The sequence below is a fragment of the Thermobia domestica genome, chromosome 5 (assembly GCF_964235325.1).
Source record: "Thermobia domestica chromosome 5, izTheDome1.hap1.1, whole genome shotgun sequence".
Taxonomy (NCBI): Eukaryota; Metazoa; Arthropoda; class Insecta; order Zygentoma; family Lepismatidae; genus Thermobia; species Thermobia domestica.
In genome coordinates, this window is record NC_137458.1 from 130,314,852 (window position 1) to 130,337,282 (window position 22,431).

Sequence of the window (22,431 nt, forward strand, 5' to 3'; positions counted from 1 at the left end):
AAGTCGTATGATTGGGGAAAGTAAATGAAAGACCTTAATTAGTAACGGGAATCGAATGGAGAATACCTTCTTCAATGGACTTAGAAGCTTTGTTACGAGACAATCAATTAAAAAAAGAATAACTTTCAAAATATCAAGGGAGTAATGATTTTTCATCAAAACAACTTTTTTTTTTCGTTCTTCCTTCCCATACACAAAACGTCATTCATACGTAACGAATGTCAGGCGATGTTACTGGAGAATGCAATTCATTTGTAGAGCTTCCTTCGGAAGAGGGAAGTCAGTGTAGTCGACGACATCGAGTCGTCTGCTTAAACACTTTTCCTTCAATTCACCTTGTGACTGGCTCCTGCTCCGAATTACAATGGTCCTCGCCCTCCGAGGTCGCAGGAATAGCATTAGCAGGAAGGGTAAGTCAACTTACGTAACTCCACTCTGTCACTTTACATGAATTTGCACTTTTTAATGTGTGTGTGTAGTTAAATTTACTAGAAAGGAGTTAAATCAATATTTCTTAGAGAACTCAATGCATCTATACTTTTTTTTTTTTTTTTTTTTTTTTTTACACTAGTATTCCCCGCAATTAAAAGGGAGCAGAAGTGGACCCAGCTAATATTCTTAACAGCTACAAATACCTCTCTCTCATTAGAATATCTTGGTAGAATAAAGCTTTTCTTTCTTTCTTTTCTTTTTAATGGTAAATGGCACTATAGTTCAATGTACACAAGTATCGTATCGTATACACAAAGGGGAAGTTTCCGGGTTTTTAACTTCTCCTTTCAATAAGATATTTTGAAAAAATAAACATTTACCATATTAAGATATTTACTAAAAAAAATCACCAGTGTTTTGAAGCAATATAAACTTTGGTGTTTGAGCCCCATCTCATGATATAATGCGTACACCACTGTAATCGACAATTACGTTAATACTGTTATATACCAATGGAAGCTATAAAGGTCGTTCAAAACGTCCTTAGAAAAAGATTTATTTTAAAAACAAATCATTTTGGGTGTTTTTTTTTTTATTTTTCAAAGATAATTTTTTAGCTCGACACATTGTTTCTAGCATTTCTCCAACTTTTTTTAAGCTGTCCAAAAAGTAGAATTTCGCAAGATCCTCAAAATAAGCATCTATTTGGGCGATGACCACCTCGTTCGATGTGAATCGTTAGTTAGTGGGTGCCAATTCTGGTGAATATGGTGGATGTTATAATAATTCGAATTTTAATTCCATATTTTCACAATCAAAATTTGTCTTAATTGGAAGAGAATTTTTTCTTTACCAAATGAGGACATTTTCTTCTTGACTTTTTCTCTCAATCGGCGCATAACTACGTATAATACTCTCCATTTATCATGTGTCCTTTCCCCAAGTAATCGATGTAGATGATTCCACGTGCATCCCAAAAAAACTGTGACCATCACGCTGTCGGCCGATTTCAGTATTTTCATCATCTTCAGAGCTGGATTGACTTTAAAAACCCACTGTTTCGACTGTTCCTTTGTTTCCAGAGTGTAGTAGTGTATCCATGTCTCGTCCACTGTTATATATCGACGCAGAAACTCGTCAGAAGTGCGACGAAAACAGCGCCAAACCAGGCTCCGAATTGATCACACGGTTGCGTTTATTCTCCACTGACAGCAAACGCGGCACCCATCTTGCCGAAATTTATTTCAAACTCAATTTTCCACGCAAAAATTGAAAACATTGTCCCTTGTGATGTGTCTGTGACTTCAGCTGTTTCATGCACTTTGATTCGTCGATAACTCAAAACCATACCATGAATTTTGTCTATCATTTCAAAGGAAGTCACTTCCTCTGGACGTCCCGAACGATGTTCATCATTTGTGGGTGTACGGTCAGTTTAAACTCATTTACCCAACTGTAAACAGGCGCAAACATAGGAGCAGATGTGCCATGAACTTCATTCAACTCGGCTTTGGTCTTTTTCGGTGTTAAATCTTTTAAATAGAAGTGTTTAATAACCGCACGAAACTAATTTCTTTCCATTTCTTTAAAAAAGAAATAAACACAAGTTTGTTTCTTTAATAGACTATGACAACGAAACCACGTGACGGATATAGCTGAAATTTTAACAACAGTCTAGTGAGGAATGACGCTTACTAAAAGCAAACCTTTGTCGATACGAGTGTCATCTTTCAGATTTTCTAAGGATTTACTGTACGACCCTCGCACATGGACGTATTAAAATTGTAAATCGTTATATTAATAATCGGTTTCCTTGTACAGTTTTCGCATATAATACAGTAAATGAGCCTTCCGTCATTACAGTTGTATAAACATAACTTGTAAACATTGAATATTTGTGCTACTTTTTTTCAAAAGACCCAGTATTATAAATGAAAAGTGTTGATGGCCCATTTTAAATCCTTAATCCTTACTAGCTGCTTAATCCTTACTAGCTGAATCCATCCTTTCTCCCACTTCAGTATTGTTTTGACTAAAGACGCAAAATCTTGAATACAAACAAAATTTAAGAACTGTACCAAGCCTAGCTTCCTGATTAGATAGCATATTCAAATCCTGGGGAAGTGAGTATACTGAATAGATTTATTTGATCGGAGAAGTTAGATGTTTTCGCGACGAAAATTCAGCTTTTATTTTAAAAAAATCATCTGAAAACAGAATTTTGTTTCTTACACAAAAGTTTTTGTTGAAATTTTTTAAAAATCTGAAAACTAAATTTATTTTAAACAAAATTTTAATTTTGATAAAATTCTGTTTCTGAAATTTCCGTAACGAAAAATTAGTTTTGAAATGTTTTGAATTAAAAAAATCTGAACCATTTTCGTAAAACAACGATGTCAGAAAATCCTGTTTCCTCTAACACAAACCGGGATAGTGGTTCGAATCCCAATTCGAGGTTAGTCCTTTATACCTCAACATTGAGAAAGAACGTAAAAGCAATCACCATAAATCCTGAACTCTCTCGAAATACTCTGCAGAAAATAGCAAAAACAAAGCAGTTCAAGAATATATATATATATATATATATATATATATATATATATATATATATATATATATATATATATATATAATAGGGGTATAGAAGCGAAGACATGCTAAATCCATTTTTTTAATTTTGTCAGAAGAAGAAACAAAAGTGACTCCCTTATGTTTCACAATTGTTGAACATTTTTTTTTTTTTTTTGTTTAGTGGTCACTACTTAATGCAAATGAGTGAAATCTATCACTAAAGAAAAACAATTGTTCAACAATTCTGAAACATAAGGGAGTCACTTTTGTTTCATTTCAGGGGCGTCATTTCACTAGTATATTAGTAGACAATCGATTAAAGTATATGTATTCTTCAAACTCTTAGGTGGGGAGGCAATTGCCTCCTCCTGTCCTCCCTAAATGACGCCCCTGTTTCATTTCCTGACAATATATATATATATATATATATATATATATATATATATATATATATATATATATATAGTGAAACCTCTGAATAATGGACATGAATGGGTCATGAATTTTTGTCCGTTACAGAGAGTTACAGAAATTTAATTTCTCACAACGGTAATTGTACACAAGAATATACAGTAAATACGTATGTATGAGTGTAAATACGTAAAATTCAATATGAAAATATTCTTTTGCACTGCATCAACTGATCAAGAATAAGATGCCAAAGATGTTTGGATATTTTTCTACATGGGAGGTGAAAGCGGAAGGGAAAACATTTTGGGAAATTGTTAGGGAAGGGAAGATCTTTCGTATAGAATTCTTTGCCATACGACTGACACCTGCATGAGTGTTATTGCTTAATAAAGATTTTCTAGGATTTCCATCAGAAAGCAGTTTATTGTGGGCAGAAATAAAGAAGAATTTCAAGTTCAGCTTCAAGCTGTTCTAATTGATGGTTCACCAGGCCAAACTCATGATAGATACACTTTTCTGGCTACTGTAATATATCGCAGAACCGAGAATAATTCCTGTCCGTTATGAAGAGGTTATTGAAACGTTTGGGGGGGGGGGGAAGACTGTCCGCGTCCATAACTAAAAGTGTCTGTAAAAGTGAGGGCCTTGTTTCATAAGAGGACATATTTTTGCCGGGACAAAAAAATCTGTCCGCATTATAGAGGTGTCCGTTAAGGGAGGTTTCACTATATATATATATATATATATATATATATATATATATATATATATATATATATATATATATATATATATATATAGAGAGAGAGAGAGAGAGAGAGAGAGATATTACACGAGGTGTGTTCGAAAAGTATCGAACCTTATTTTGTTACCGCTTAAACCAACGAAGCGGGAGACTCTTTTCAGTGTAAATGTAGAGGGGACACTCATGCGCAGTCGTACATTTTCTCCTGCGCGCTGAAAGCGTCAGCCGCTGGCAGTCGGCCAACGAGTGAAGACGTGTAGTGAGCGGTCGTCGGATTTCAGTTTTTTTTGTAAAATGACAAAAAAAACTTGAGCAGCAATATTGCATCAAATTTTGCCAAAAGCTTGGCGATACCCAATCGGAAACCATTCAATCGGATCGGTACATTCAATTTTGAATGAGAATTTGGGCATGAGAAGAGTGTCCGCGAAATTCTGGCTTTTATCGTCGAACACATTCTTGTTGTCGTCAGGCTCCCTATTCACCTGACATGACTCCGTGTGACTTTTAATATGCCACTAAGAGACCTGATTTGAGTCAAAAGAAGACATCATGCAGAATGTAACGGGACGGTTGCTCACTATTCCAAAAACTGCGTTCCAGAGGTGTTCCCAACAATGGCGAGGGAAAGCTGAAAGAAGTGTGTGCATCACCAAGAAAATTACTTTGAAGAGGATTAATGTCTCGGATTTCCAAATCAATAAATGTATTTTTGCCCACCAAAGGTTCGTTACTTTTTGAACATACTTAATATATATATGAATGATGTGTGGGGTTGATTCATTAGTTCCTGTGTTTTGAACCAATAGATATAGTTCTTGTTTGAGAGTTGAACTGATCAAGGAATAGATCACTGATGTAGTACTCTTTTGTATTGTTGACAATTTGCTCCAATGATCAGGCAGTTCTTGGATGCCTTTACGGACAAAATTTTGTGGGTTTTGTGCATAGAAATCATCAATGAGATTTGAGAGGTGCTCATTGTTTTCGAAGGATATGCCATGGAGTGTATTCCACAATGAACAGAAAAGATAGTAATTTATAGGAGCCACATCTGGGGAATACACCGGAGGCAACAGCTATCATGTGTGCCACATTTGATCTAGCTTTGTCCATGTGGATGATGCATGTCGTTTATTCAATCTCTTTTTTAAAGGTGTTGTAAAAACACATTGAAGTAGGTCACCGTATACAGCAGCAGAGATAATGCGATTACAGGATAAAATTTCGCTATGGATAACTTCTTCCATGTCCCATCAGACACACAACATTGTCTCCTTATGATGCAAATTCTGTTTAAAACGTTGTATTGTCTTCCTGTTTGGACTAATTCATTCCCTCCTATGCTTAAAGTCTGTGTACAGGCACCATTTCTCATCTCCGGTAACAATATCTGAGAGAAAGGCTGATGTTGACGAGAGGATTTACGATGGCGGATAGAACAAAAAAAACAGATATGGCAACACCAGAGTTGGCGTGGGTCAATGAAAACTTGACCCACGACCCACTGACCCACCACCCACCGCGACCCACGACCCACTGACCCACCACTTACTGTGACCCACGACCCACTGACCCACCACCCACCATGGCCCACTCTGACCCACGACCCACCATGATCCACCACCCACCGTGACCTACTCTGACCCACCACCCACCATGACCCACTCTGACCCACCGTGACCCACCATCCACGGTGACCCACTCTGACCCACCACCCACGGTGACCCACTCTGACCCATCACCCACCATGAACTACTCTTATCCACTTTGACCTACTCTGACTCACCAAAATCCATCGTCACCAACTCTGAACACGATCCACGGCCTCTTCTGAACTGACTAAAGAGTTTACACTTGTAATAAAACAAGAGTACGAAATTATCACTAATCGGAGTTTGAATTTCTAGTCAATCGCTCAAGCACAACTCTGTTACAATAACGGTGGATAAAATGGTAAAGTGTTTGTCAGTGAGGAAATTGAAACAGTTCGAGGTGGGGAAATTAGTGTGTGCCTAAAATATACTTGTACTAAGAGAGTATTCTTGGAAGTGTTAATTTCTGAACGCATTCCCCAAGAAACTTCTATTCGCAGGAAAATACCCCTGTACATTTAGGAAAAGGTTATGGTTTCTCAGTTCACAGTATTTTTCTCACAAAAAACTTGAAAAATAAGTTTTTCATAGTGTATAAAGGTGGTCTGGTACCCTATGTGAGAGCAGTTCCATAAAGCATGCTCACAATTGTAATTTGTGTAATCACTAAAACACTACGTTAAATGTAAGTTACAAATATGCATAATTACAATTATTGTGAATATTTATTCAAAGTAGTTTACCTAAAGCAAAGAAGAGACTTACTAAAAATTAGGTACAAAGTTGAATAACGTAAGTAATTAGCCATTAGTAATACAAGTATACATTTTCCGTAACTCGTAATTTTCCACCTTAAAACAAATCTGAAATCGGATTTATTTCCTGTTGGTAACTTTTTCGTGGTAAATCGTCCGCAGCGGAATGATGTCCATCCTTCAGCCAAGAAATAACTAGCTCGTCTATTTCGAGCTTGTCTAGCGGTGGGTCATTAACATTGATGAGCAACAAGTTAGACAATGTTTGAGCACTTAGTCTATTTCTAATATGTCATCTGTAAATTCATAAGGGGAAATCCCCGTTCGCACTCTGTCGTGGAAATTGATAATACTTCTACCCGATTTCTGCAACTTCTCATCGACAATCTACTTGTTAGACTCAAGTCTGATAACGATTTTTCTTGGTCAGGTTTGAAATACTCAGCAAGAAGTATCATTTCTCCATCACCACACAACATCTTTTCCATATCGACCATGTCAGTTGGCAATGTCGACCCATGTAGAACAGAAACTTCATCTACCACACCTTTGATAGGGAATCTTGTGAATAAATTATCAATTAAAGCCTGATAAACTGATGATTTCTTATTTGTTTATAAATTTAATTTTTGTAGTTACACATGAAGGTTTGACACCATTACCAAGTTTCCTCCCCCGTCTAGAAAGCGAAAGGGAACGAGGATCCTGGAAAGTGTTCCGAGGTGAATGGGAATTTCCCTCCTTCCCCTTCAATTATCACACTGTTTGCCATGTGCCAAATTACGATGAATTTCAATTAAATTATCATAATATAATTATTTCCTTGTTGAATTATCAATACTTTTCAGTGGAAAAAAGGATGAAATTTCAGTTCCAAATCAAAGTAAGTAGACCAACATAAAGGAAAAAAGCGTAAAATTTTCCATACAATTATGCGTACAATCCAAACTTAAATGTTCCGTGTAATTAAGCTTACAGTACAAATTTTATGCCTATTTTTCTCACAGCTTTATGGGTTGATTGCCCTGTGCTGTATGCGCTCCATATAATAAACATAAGCTTCAGCAATTATTATAACAGAAAGCAATGGATATATGAAGCCAAGCACTGTATTTTTTGTTTCTGATTTTTTTTCATAAATAACATCGATCGTTTTCGATCATATTTACTAGAGGTGGGCACGAGTCGAGCTGAAACTCGACTCGACTCGAATTCGAGTCGAGTTCCGAGCCGTGTGAAAGGTTGTTTTCTCGAGTCGAGTTTCGAGCTGAGTTACTGTTTTTGAGATCGAGTTTCGAGTCGAGTCAAGTTTGGTACATGGCTCGCTCGTTTAGCTCGTTTTAGCTCGATTTGAAATCATGGCCTGATTAAACTGTAAAGCGAAAGCCATGAGAAATGTAAGCCGTAATGTGGAATACTTTTAGTGTTGCTCACGAGAGGGGACACTGCTTGCATCTCATCTCGTCTCGATAACGAGAGCACAATAGATTCCTTTTTTTTTTTTTAATAAAAGGACAGCCTCAAATGTCGTGAGCACCAATATATGTATATACTGTAGTTTTTACCATCAAGGATGAGACCTGCACGGTGTTATTTCTGTAGCTAAGCAGAAGCCCAACCCGGGTAGTGATGTCAACGGGCTCGGCTCGGTTCAACTGAGCAAACAGCTCGAGCCGGCTCGGTTGGAATGAGCCATCGCCTCGGCTCAATTGAGCCGATGGCCTGAGCCGACTCGTTCGGGATGAGCCACCGAATCGGTTCGGTTCGGCCCTGGTGAGCCATTGGTTTTTGTCGTCTCGGTTAGGTGAGGTGTTGACTCGGTTCATTTCTCGGTTTGGCTCGATAGTAGATGAGCTGTGAGCCGAGCCACTCGATCCGTTGACAACCCTAAATACGGGCGGAGCACCGCGGTGATTCAGATAACTGCTAACTCCAGAACAGAAAAAAAACAGGGTTGCGGGGTATTCTAAGATGGATATAGGCCTATACATGATGTGTCTCATGTAACCCCTATTTAATCAAATTGATGTGGGCATCAATTTATCTCCTGGTATACCGGTACACCTTTATGCTATAGCCGTGTTGAAGCAGCTCTCACGTTATGAATACTCGTAATTAATTAATACATAAAATTTACCATATTTTCCAATATTTTATCATATATATCTCGAATAACCCCTCGAACCATAATTATCAACATTAAATCTTCTTGTCTTTATATATGTGACTGTGTATAGCTATGTTGAAATGGCTCCCATTATGAATGATTAATAAAAGGGATAATTTAAAATTGATCACTTTCCTGAATATCTTATCATAGGCTATGTGGAGAAATTACTAATTTTTCAGTATTAACATATTGGTTTATTAGTCTGTTTTTCTGTTAGTATCAATCATTATAAAGAATTCTAGTGACAAAAGAAATCATACTTAACTTTAAATTATCTTCATAATACTCTTTAGTAATATTCCTATATTGTTTTTAGCTTTATAATTTTCCTATGGTATTTTTAAATTCCTCATATTTAGAATTTCTTGCGAGAAGAATAATCGTCATCTAGTTTCTACATATTATTATTATTATTATTATTATTATTATTATTATTATTATTATTATTATTATTATTATTATTAATAATAATAATAATAATAATAACAATATTATAAAAAGCCTATTCCGGATAACAATGTTGTTATTTGTATAATATGGGCAGCTCGTGGAAACATAATTGTATGCCACATTTTCTGACTTTCGAGTAAGTATGAAAAGAAAGTTCATCATTCCTATGCAATTCGATACAATGACACATACCAAACAAGTTTCCCTTGTGGCTTAATACCAATCGGTCCACCTAATAACTTAATTTTACCAGAAGTGACAATTATCATGATGTTCGCTAAATCCTCTCGTATCATGGTAAAAACGAAATGAATCTTTAAGTTTTATGTCCCACGGTTTTGCCGGTTAGGCTAAAGGAGACGGTGATGATGAGAGATGAGTGAAATGGTGGAATGAAGAAAGTAAGAGGAAACGGGAGAATCCCGAGAAAACCCACGAGCACGGTGTTTGTCCACCACAAAGTCCACACGGCGCGAGCTGTGATCGAACTAGGGACCCCAAGCACCGGAGGTGAACGCTCTACTACTGAGCTACCGCCCTCTCCCCCCACACATCATGGTAAATAAAGTGATGACTTCGCTTCTTCATATTTTGTATGGCCGGAAATTCTCTTTTATCTTATTCATTGGAGGCAAACGTTCTTACAGATTTAGACTGGACTGCAACTGAACACGTGTGGTTTATTGTTCAACAGCCGTGCAACTCTGCAAGTAAACAAGTTACCACCAAACGGAATCTGTAATCAGAGGTCCCTCCCTACAGAGGTTCAGACTTTTCTTTACTGAATAGTTTTAAGCTCTTTCCTTTTTTATAGGAGGCAATAAAAATAGGAAAAGAACAATATTACTTTTCTGCGGCAGTGTGTCATTTATTTGAGCAAAGCTATGGTAGTCAAAATTTGCAGACACTCCTCAAATAACAGGAAGAATCGCACAGCTATTTACAAAGGTAATCGGAAAAACAAGTTCATTTCTCTGTTTTAACGAAAATATTTACATGTGTGACACTTTGCGTGCTGAAATTAATGATATTATTATTATTATTATCATTATTATTATTATTATTAAGAAGAAGAAGAAGAAGTAGTGTCATTGATAATAATTGTATTGTGTATGTATAATACTTGAAGAGAGTACTTGAACTACACACACGATTAGGCTCGATTTGGCTCAACTCGAAACTCGAACCAAATTCGAGTCGAGTTTCGAGTCGAGTTGGAGGAAATTTTTCGAGCCGAGTTCTCGAATCGAGTTCAAACATGTCTGTTTCCAGTCGAGTCGAGTTTCAAAGAAAACTCGCTCGTGCCCATCCCTAATTTTTACAAACCAACTCACTACCAATTTTCCATATATAGAAAAGTGCCCCTCCCCCACACAAAGAAGAATTTTAAAAATGCTAGGACACATTCTGTTTATTTTCAATAAAGAGTTAATACACTGAATTTCAGCTCCGTAAGTTTAACGGGTTGCGAGATACTCATTTTTTTTCCGCAAAAATTTGAATCCTAACTACCTCCTTAGGATATTATGCATTATAATGAAAGCAATATAACATCCCAATTTGGATTAAGGCCGAACTATATACCAAAAGTAATTTCATTTGACTTGGCAATTTGACCGTGATGATCAGGCACACATAGTTACATGCATTTTTTTTATATATTACAGTGATTCAAAAATGTATTTTTTTCCAGTAGTTAGCTCTAAAACTCACAGGTCTCGAAAGCCAAGTTGTAGTGTAAGTCCTATTGCTATTATTACAATTAAAAATATCAATATCCAAAAGTACCTGAAGTTCTTTTTTCACTTGGTTAGATATACCCACCTCAGGTAGGTAGACAGAAACAAGTGGAAAAGGAAGGGAAATGAAGGTCTTGAAAGTAAAACAGAGACAAATTTACCAGTCTTCAGAAGATACTGTCTACAATGCAGTGAGCAGAGAGGGTCGGTAGACCATACTGAGTCGGTGGGTCGCAGTGGGTCACGGTGGATGGTGGGTCGCAGTGGGTCATGGTGGGTGGTGGGTCGCAGTGGGTCACGGTGGGTGGTGGGTCACAGTGGGTCACATGTTGTTGACCCACGACCCACTGACCCACTCAGGAAACTTGACCCACTCCAACTCTGGGCAACACTCTGATTCTTGAATCAGATACCCACAAATACAGAATTTTAAAACATTTCCCATAAGTTGAAGGTGTTTCACAACAGTAGTTTGTCCACTGACCATCTCCGTAGCCAATTTCCGGGTGTACTAACGTGGATCACGGTGGATCAAATAGTTTAAATGGTCAACAAAATGAGATGGGAGATAAGAACATAGAGTATTGCTCAGGTCAAAATTTCCATTTCAGATCCTGTCAAATTATTTCCGGATAACTCTTTTAGCAATAATGTCCCCTCGCTACACTGCACATATTTGTCTGGATGCCTCTGCAGCACTAGCATCTTCGTGGAGCTCATATAAGAAAACACGTTGGATATGATCATTCTTTTCAACCTGATATTCCTACTTGAGACCGTGAAAAACAAATTGATAAGCCTCCACAAATAGTGCTCCACATTACTATTCACATAGCTTCAATTTACTATATTCTGTCAAAAGAAAAAATATTGAAAATGAACTGCATGAAGTACTAAATCCATCCAATATAGATGCTTTTCATTGAAAGGCAAGGGGCATGGTGACTTAGTGTATCGGTGAGGTGTTGCCGAGCTATCTGAGGCATTAGTTCGATACCCCGATAGACATGGGCATATCTGACTGTTGTCCAAGTTTCTGCATTCGTGTCCCTATCGAGTCTGGTAGAAGTTCAATAGTGTAAGAAAGAGTTGAATAAGTTTTAAAGATTAGTAGAGCAAGGGATCCTGGTTCAATCCCAGGCTTTGTGAATTTGTGGCAGCGTGCAAAATCCCGTAGGAAGGAGATTTCCCAATAAATATTTATGTAATACAATTTCTCCCAGTAATAAGTCCCGTCAGTATGATGAAGTGAACTATTGTCTGAAGTTTGGATATTAATTACAGTAATTCATACGTAATTAATACTATCTCATGCATAATTAACAGATGACTTAATGGTATCGGAAGACACAGCCCTAATAGCATTATAGACTTTTAATAGCCTTACTCAAACCTTCAAGGCTAAGTCTATAGGCTTGCACATGTTTGCATTTACATGGCTACAGACTTAACCAAGGCTATAGTAAACTTGCTAGTTCCTCGATTGCAAGTTTGTTTCAGACTTGACAATAATACATAATATAGGGGCTAGCCTTAAAATTCCTTTAAATTGACATACCTGTCAAGCATAACTTAAAATTTTCTAACTAACTAACTAACTCTATGGCCTATGGAACCCGGAGGTTCAGTGCCGCGTTCACAAAAGCTCTCCACTGACTTCTATCCTTAGCTAATTGGATCCAGTTTCTACTTTGTATTCCTATCTCTGCGAGATCCATCTTAATATTATCCTCCCATCTGCGCCTAGGTCTTCCTAATGGTCGTTTTCCTATGGGTCTACCAGTCAAGACTTTGAAAGCGTTTCTACTTTCTTCCATTCTAGCTACATGACCTGCCCACCTAAGCCTCCTAGACTTGACGACCCTAACAATGTTGGGTAAACCGTATAAACTATGTAGTTCCTCGTTATGAAGCTTCCGCCATTCCCCATTCTCGTTCCTCTTGGGTCCGAATATTCTTCTCAGGATCCTGTTCTCAAATACTTTCAGTCTATGTTCTTCCCTCAGTGTAAGCGACCATGTTTCGCAACCATACAGAACAACAGGCATGATTATCGTTTTATATATTTTAAGCTTCAAATTCCTCGACAGAATTCGCGACGACAAGAGATTTTGAACCGAATAGTAACACGAATTCCCTGCTTTTAGTCTTCATTTAATTTCTTCGTGAATATGATTTTCGTCTGTTGATATTGATCCTAAATATTTGAAAGTATCCACTTTATCAAAAGTATTATTTAATATTTTAAAATTTTCACTTAGCAAAACTATACACAGGGAGAACCTGTAAGACTAAGTCTAACACGCAAGCATTCTTATGCAGTTTTCATTCTTTCATTTGATCCAAGAGTACACATGTTTATATGTCAATGCTATCAGGACTCCAAGCATATTTTAAAATTTACACTTGGCAAAGCCATACAGAGAGAGGATTTCTAAGGTTAAGTCTATCAGGGGAATTGAAAGTCAAACTTAGACTTACTGTAGACGTGCCTGCCTACTGGGAAAAAACAACTAGGGTTCGTATCCCTAGTTCCACATGGTTTATTCATTGTGGGTGTTGAAGTATCTGAACTCTATATGACGAAGCATTCCAGTGCGAAAGCTTTTTTTATTTATTTATTTTTACAATTCTGTCTCCCCCTTCTCCTACTTGAACCATGATTACTTCGTACGATGGACAACATAGTGTTCGTTGGGCTATGTCAGGATTCTCCAGTTTCCTCACACATTCTCATTCCACTTATTATTTTATAATACTTACATTAATCACTCATACATTTTAGCCTAAAGGACATCGTTTGAGACGTTAAATGAAAAAAAAAATCATTTTATTTTGGTTGAGGTACAGAAACCCGTTAGACAATTGATATGTAAAGCTTATATAATCTCAGACATGAAAGTACGTGATAATTTTCCACAAAATATCTCACTACTGATATGCGTATTAACATGTTTACTAAGTTATGAGAATACATATTATTTTCTTTAAATTTTAAATTTAAAAAAATGGATTGAATCTGTACGAGGAATTAAATACAAAAATATCTAACACTAAGAAGAGATTGTGTGTTCCATCTCTGACACAGAAGAAAGATTTTTTCGTTCTTTTTTAGAGGTTCGTATTCTAAACCCAGAAGCAAACTTTAGGTGGACAAGGAGCATCATAAAGTTTTGCGGGTCAAACTTAATTGTTAACCCTGCATAACACATACTGGGGCCCGAGCTCATTTTAAATTAATTTTACTTGACTGATAGGCAAGTCTTAATGTAAATTCAGTTCCCATATTATTACAGATTATGCATAATTTTTGTGTACTAAATCTATTCAAATCTATACTCTTTAATATTGCGAGCAGTATGTTTGTTTACTTATATTTTTTGCAGTTTGCAATCAAGCGCAAGTTACAGGCCTCCTTTGCGATCCTTTATACTGGAGTTGTTCTATCTATTTCTACTATTTCAAAACAGCTTATTTACTCGCATTATCGTTTTTAATTTAATTTTTCTCTAAAAAATCAAGGGCACTATATATTGTATGAGTTTAACCGAACTTAGAGACGTGTTCAAATTATTAGACTCAACTTTCAGTTTCTGAATATTTTACTGTTCTTACAATATTACATCAGAAAACGCATTTGAACTTAGTCCAAATTACTGTTCTGTAACTCTGTTCTAGTTTCTTGTGGTCATGGCACATGCTTTTCAATATCAATAAAACAAATGCGTACGTGACATTCAAATTGAAATACTATACAATGTGTGTATCTGAATTGGAAACAAAAAATGAAATGTGAAACTTACAAGAAAACAATCTCTCACACAAAGATTAATATTTCGTATGAAATCCGTAATTCTTTATTAAATATTTTAATTCTTTATTAAATCTTTTATCCTTTGTGGCATACTAGTTTAGCACAGTTTGACTTCAATTCAGTATCACAATACCACAAATTGTTGATCTCCTCGATCAATTGATGTTTCGTTGTAATATGCTTCTTCTTTAGCTTTTCCATCATGAAGCTCCAAGGGTTTTCAATCGGGTTCATATCAAGACTACTGTCCGGCCACGGAAGAACACTAATTTCGTTGTTCTCGGTGTCAGGTTTGCCCCGGTGACATGGAGCTTCATCATGCATAAAGATGAAGTGTGCGTCATCAAACCAGACTGCAGTCTGGGGAAGCAGTTCTGTTTGGAGAACTTGTAGGTATTGGTCGTACTTCATTGTTCCCTCATTTATATACAATTTCTCAGGCCCAAAGATAGACATCATATACCGTCCATGACTGAAGTAGGATGTATCACAGTTTGTTGGAGGCATTCCAACTTGAATTCCTCCCCAGATCGACGTCTCACATATTGTGAACATATATCAGACAAGAAGACACAAGATTCATCACTGAAACACACTATTCTTCAATCATCAGCAGTCCATTGTTCTAGGCCTCGTGCCCGTTCGAGGCGCTTCTTTGACACGATTGGAGTAAATTTTGCTTTCTTGGCATGAGTGCTTTTATTTCCTCAGCACAAAGAATCCTTCGAATATTTTCAGGCGAAATATCTACACCATACTCAGCCATTTTTATGATTAAATCTCTAGAAGTCGCGTTTTTATTTCCCAGTGTCAATCTTTTTAGTTTTCTGATACCTGTTAGCGATAGCTTCGGTTTTCACCCACATTTCCCAGCCCTATTTCGCTGATACATTTGTTTCTAGCTCATTGCAACGGAGATTTTACTCACAGATTTTTGCCAGTAGTAGAAAATGGATCGATCTGGGCCAACATAGAACAGCTCAGGAGCCCCTGGGAAATCGAGCACCTTGAACCGTGAACCCACGGTCTTTTACGACCTCCATTTTAGGGGTGTATTTGTTCCCTTTTATGAGCACATTTTAGGGGGTGTAATCGTTCTCTTTTATGAGCATTTTTAGGGGAGAACTCGTTCCCTTTTATGAGCATATTTTCCAATCCCTATTATAGCAGAAACTACGAACACACAGCAGAGCAGATAATACATAAGACTCGTTCTCTTTTATGATCACTTATTCAACCCCATAGCAGAGAATATATAGAGACTATGAACACATAGCATAGCAGATAATACATAAGATTCATGTCCACCCCTATTTTAACATAGCAGAGAATACATAAGATTACATACTTTTTCCACCCTTATTTTACCATAGCAGATAAAACATAAGACTACGTAACATAGCAGGGGTGTATTCGTTTCCACCCCTAATTGAACATAGCATAGATTTAGACTCGTTCCCTTTTATGAGCTTATACATTCCCTTTTATGATCATTTTTAGGGGTGTATTCGTTCTCTTTTATGACCACTTTTTCCAACCCCTATTTGAACATAACAGATAATACACAGACACTACGAACAAATATTTTAACAGCACTCATATGTAATAAGGGAGTGTACTCGTTCCCTTTTATCAACCCCTGTGTAACATAGCATTCGTCAATTACTGCATGTCCCAAAAGCACTGACCATTGAGGTCAAAGGTCAAAATACTTAAAAACCAATAACTCAAAAACTGAGCCATATTTAGTAATAGGTCATCAAAGACCACATGTCCCAAAAGTGTTGACCATCGAGGTCAAAGGTCAAAACTCGAAAACGGAGCCATATATTGAGGTGGTGTTTCCACATTTAGTAATTGGTCATCAATTGCTACAAGTTTCAAAAATAATGACCATCGAGGTCAAAGATCAAAATACTTAAAACCTAATAACTCGAAAACGGAGCCACATATTGAGGTGGTGTTTCCACATTTAGTAATTGGTCATCAACTACTACAAGTTCCATAAATAATGACCATCGAGGTCAAAGGTAAAATACTTAAAACCTAATAACTCGAAAACGGAGCCAAATATTGAGGTGGTGTTTCCAGATTTAGTAATTGGTCATCAACTACTGCAAGTTCCAAAAATAATGACCATCGAGGTCAAAGGTCAAAATACTTAAAACCTAATAACTCAAAAATGGAGCCACATATTGAGATGACGTTTCCACATTTAGTAATTGGTCATCAACTACTACAAGTTCCAAAAATAATGACCATCGACACAGTCGACCAAAAATAATGGTGGTCGAAAACGGATCCACATATTGAGGTGCTGTTTCCAGATTTAGTAATTGGTCATCAACTACTATAAGTTCCAAAAATAGTGACCATCGAGGTCAAATGTCAAACTCGGAAACGGAGCCACATATTGAGGTGGTGTTTCCACATTTCGTAATTGGTCATCAGGTACTACATGTCCTAAAATTAGTGGCTATCGAGGTCAAAGGTCAAAATACGTAAAACCCAATAACTCGAAAATGGAGCCACATATTGAGGTGGTGTTTCCACATTTAGTAATTGGTCATCAACTACTACATGTCCTAAAATTAGTGGCTATCGAGGTCAAAGGTCAAAATACTTAAAACCCAATAACTCGAAAACGGAGCCACATATTGAGGTGGTGTTTCCACGTTTAGTAATTGGTCATCAAAGAGCACATGTCCCAAAAGTACTGACTATCGAGGTCAAAGGTTAAATATTTAAGCTTTAATAACTTTAAACAAAGCCTGTGTAACCTATTCAGTTTTGTACCAAGCAGGGAGAAGTGAAGAATGAATAAATATTACTGGCTTACTTCGAGAAAGAAAGCAAAGATATGCCATTTTAACTATTTAAACAAACGAAAGGATAAATTTGAATGACCTAATCAATTTTGTACCAACGAGAAATGCCATTTTATCTAGCTCAGAATGTTATATCATTTTGTACTACTCAAATAAACAAAAAACCGAAGAAGGATCATTTTAACTAACTCAGGCTTTTATATCATTTTGTACTACTCCAATAAACGAAGGAATATAGTATTTAGTTTTATACCAAACAGATTAGGTGGATTATTTTCTTTTGTACCAACTGGAAAAGAGAAGAAGAGCTACTTTAACTTAGAACAAACGAAAATTGACCATTTTGACTAGCTTAGAATTTATGTAACTTTTGAACTACTGAAATGTTCTATTTTTGTATCAATCAGAAAAAACCGAAGAAGGATCATTTTAACAAGTTCATAATTTCTGTAACGAAAGAATAATTTCGATGTTCTACTTTTTATACCAACGAGAAAAAATGAACTAGCTGAATATTTTATATCATACGAAAAAATAAATTTAAGTGACCTATTCAATTTTGTACCAATTAGAAATGCTATTTTAACTTGCTCAGAATTTGAGTGGTCTAAAAAAGGCGAAGAATGACTATTTTATATAATTTTATTACTCAAATAAACAATGGAGTATTTAGTTTTGTACCACCGAGAAAAACAAAGAAATTGCGCCATTTTGGAGTATTCAAATAAACAAAGGATTTATAATTTGTGTCAACTCTAAAAAGGGCCATTTTAACTAGCTGAGTATTTTATACCATTTTGTATTATTTCAACAAACAAAAGGAAAAAGCAAAAAAGGATCATTTTAACTAGTCTAATAAACGAAGGCATAAATATGAGTGCGCTATTTAATTTTGTAGCAACCAGAGGATCATTTTATACCATTTTGTACTACTCAAATAAACAAAAGAACAAAATTGTACTAACCAGAAAAAGCGAAGAAGGCCCACATTTTTATACTATTTAAACAAACGATGGAATAAATTTGAGTGGCCGGTTTTTTGTACTAACCAGAACAATCGAAGAAGGTCCAATTTAGCTAACTCAGAATTTATATACCTTAGTACCAGCCCAATGAAAAGGCAATTAAAATTTATTTAGAAATGCAACTTTAAAGTTATCCTTTCTCTGTGTGACACAATAATATACAAAATAGTACCACAAAAAATATATTCCTTCGTTTATTTTGCTTTTCTTCTGATTGCTACTAAATTGAATAGATCACTCAAATTTATTTCTTCGTTTATTTGAGAAGTACAAAATGGTGTAAAATGGTGAGCTAGTTACAATAGACCTTCTTTGATTTTCTTCTGATTGGTACAAAGATAAAATACATTACCCAAACTTATTCCTTCGTTTATTTGAGTAGTACAAAATGGTACAGAAATATTGAGCTAGCTAAAAATGGTATTTCTTCGCTTTTCCTGTTTGGTACAAATTTAACCCTTCATTTGTTTAAATATTACAAAAAGGTATAAAATTCTAAGACAGTTAAAAATGGTCTCGTTGGTACAAAAGGAAATAGGACACCCCCAATGAATTTATTATTTTCTTAAATGGCACAAAAAGTATAGAATACTGGTACTTCTTCGCTTTTCTGGTCAGTACAAATTTATACCTTTGTTTCCTTTTTCTGCTTGGTACAAAACTAAATAATCCATCCAAATTTTAGTATTACAAAATGATATAAAATTCTGAGTCCATGTTCGTTTTCTCATATTTAGCCCTTCGTTTGTTTAAATAGTAAAACATGGCCTGGAAATGAGATTTCTCGTTGGTACAAAATTCAATAGGCCACTCAAATGGTATATCAAGCTGAGCTTCGCTTTTTTCTGGTTATTACAATTTTTTTCCTTTGTTTATCTGTGTAACTTTTTTCTGTTTGGTACAAATATTACAAAAAAGGCATAAAAATCTAAGCCTGTTATAAATGGTTCTCGTTGGTACAATCCGCGGCAAAAAACCTGCAACATGAGGATGTATGTTTATTGTGAAACTATGCCTAACAGCACAGGGAATGAACATAACGTCTAAGCGGAACGAATCACGCCAGAATAAACGTCGGCCTCCTCCCGTGCACATTTATTTTGGAGCAAAAGATTTCGTCATTTCACAATAAACTTATATGCTCATGTTGCAGGTTTTTTGCCGCGGATTGTACAAAAGGAAATAGGACACCCATATTTATTTATTCCTTTCCTTAAATTGCAAAAAGGTATAAAATGGTCCTTCTTCGCTTTTTTCGAATGAGTACAAAACTAAATAGACCACCCAAATTATTCCTTCGCTTATTTGATTAGTACAAAATCTTAGTTCTTTCCTTTTTCTGCTTGTTACAAAAGTGAATAGGTCACACAAATTTATTCCTTTGTTTGTTTAAATAGTACATGGTCAAGAAATCCTGAGCTAATTAAAAAAGGCATTTCTTCGCTTTTTCTGGTTAGCACGAAAATGGTATTTCCTTGCTTTTTTGTTTGGTACAAATATTACAAAAAGGTATAAAATTCTAAGCCTGTTAAAATTGGTTCTCGTTGGTACAAAAGGAAATAGGACACCCCAATAAATGGCACAAAAAGTATAGAATGCTGATCCTTCTCCTTTTCTGGTCATTACAAATTTATACCTTTGTTTACTTGATTAGTACAGTGTTAATTCTTTCCTTTTTCTGCTTGGTTAGTGAAAATGATTCTTCTTTGATTTTCTTCTGATTGGTACAAAACTAAAATTTCGTTTATTTGGGTAGTACAAAAATGTACAGAAATATTGAACTAGTTAAAATGGACCTTCTTCACTTTTTTCTGGTTCATACAAAGCTAAATACTCCATCCAAATTTGAGTACTACAAAATGATATAAAATTCTGAGTTAGTTAAAATGGTCCATGTTCGCTTTCTCAAATTTAGCCCTTCGTTTTGTTTAAATAATACAACATGCACTAGAATTTCTGAGCTAGATAAAAATGGCATTTCTCATTGGTATAAAATTGAATAGACCACTCAAATTTATCCCTTCGTTTGTTTAAATAGTACAAGATATAAAATTCTCAGCTAGTTAATATGGCATATCTTTGCTTTCTTGTTAGTCCATCCAATTTAATTTTTCCGTTTATTTAAATAGCCCAAAAAGGTACAGGAATTCTGCGCTAGTTAAAATTGTGTTTCTTTGATTTCTTTCTCATTAATACAAAAGTAAATAAGCCACTCAAATTTATTCCTTCTTCACTTTTTTTCTGCTTGGTACAAAATTGAATAGATCACACAAATTTACTAAATTAGGAAACGTCATCTCAATATGTGGATTCGTTTACGAGTTTGACCTTTGACCTCGGTGGTCAGTACTTTTTAACATGTACTAGTTGATGACCTATTACTAGATTTGGAAACAGCACCTCAATACGTTGCTTCGTTTCCGAGTTTTTGACCTTTGACCTCGATGATCAGTATTTTTGAAACTTGTAGTAGTTGATGACCAATTACTAATGTGGAAACACCATCTCAATATGTAGCTCCGTTTTCGAGTGATTGGCTTTTAAGTGTCATACAAAGGGCGTATCCCACATAAACTATAAGACTCAGGTAAAAATAAATATAATATTCGTAATCAGCATGTTTGAAAACCCCCATATGCCGAGTTTCATCCAAATCGGTTAAAATTGTCATAGAAAGGGCGTATCCCACATAAACTATAAGAACCAGGTAAAAATAGAAATGGTATTCGTGATCAGCATGTCCGAAAACCCCTATATACCATGTTTCATCCAAATTGGTTCAAAGGGCGTATCGAATCGGAAATGTAAATCTTTCTGCTATGTGTTCGTAGTTTTGCTATGTTTAAATAGGGGTGGAACGAATATAGCCCAACTATGTTTCGTAGTCTTATGTACACCCCCTTTGCTTTGTTACATAGGTATTCATTGTCTGGGGTAGAAAAAGTGATCATAAAACAGAACGAATAAACCGCTGCTATGTTTCGTAGTCTTATGTATTCTCTGCTCTGCTATGTGTTCGTAGTCTCCATGTATTCTCTGCTATGGTAAAATAAGGGGTAGAAAAAGTACGTAGTCTTATGTATTATCTGCTATGTTAAAATAGGGGTTGAAAAAGTGGTCATAAAAGAGAACAAATATACCCCTAAAATAGATGTCGACGGTTCAAGGTGTTCGATTTCCCTGTTCAAATAGTGAATGAATCTTATGTATTATCTGCTATGTTAAAATAGGGGTTGAAACTAATCTTACCTGTTATCTGCTATGCTATGTGTTCGTAGTCTCCATGTATTCTCTGCTATGGTAAAATAAGGGTTGGAAAAAGTACGTAGTCTTATATATTATCTGCTATGTTAAAATAGGGATTGAAAAAGTAATCATAAAAGAGAACAAATACACCCCTAAAATAGATGTCGACGGTCCAAGGTGTTCGATTTCCCTGTTCAAATAGTGAATGAATCTTATGTATTACCTGCTATGTTAAAATAGGGGTTGAAAAAGTGATCATAAAAGGGAACGAGTCCACCCTCTAAAATGTACTCATAAAAGAGAACGAGTACTCCCCCTAAAATGAACTATGTTTAATCTTCGCTATGTTTCGTAGTCTCAGTGTGATTTTTGTTATGGTAAAATAAGGGTTGAAAAATGAGCCATACTCTTTTATTAGCTCTGCTATGTTCAAATAGGGGTGGAACGAATCTTATGTATTATCTGCTATGTTCAAATAGGGGTTGGAAAATATGCTCATAAAAGGGAACGAGTACACCCCTAAAAATGTACTCATAAAAGAGAACGAGTCTTATGTATTATCTGCTCTGCTGTGTGTTCGTAGTTTCTGCTATAATAGGGGTTGGAAAATATGCTCATAAAAGGGAACGAGTTCACCCCTAAAAAATGCT

General features: G+C 35.9%; 1 protein-coding gene across 2 annotated transcripts in view; it reads left to right on the plus strand.

Annotated features, from left to right (window-relative positions):
• The first annotated feature begins 229 nt into the window (after positions 1-229).
• The window catches only part of LOC145686129 (protein peste-like), a 156,501-nt gene continuing 134,299 nt past the window's right edge, over positions 230-22,431 (plus strand). The window contains exon 1 of one of the 2 annotated variants that reach the window (XM_081759108.1): positions 230-410. In XM_081759108.1, the coding sequence (XP_081615234.1) occupies positions 365-410 (46 nt within the window). In that variant the 5' untranslated portion in view covers positions 230-364. The remainder of the gene's footprint in view (positions 411-22,431) is intronic. The other variant, XM_081759106.1, reaches the window with a different exon arrangement.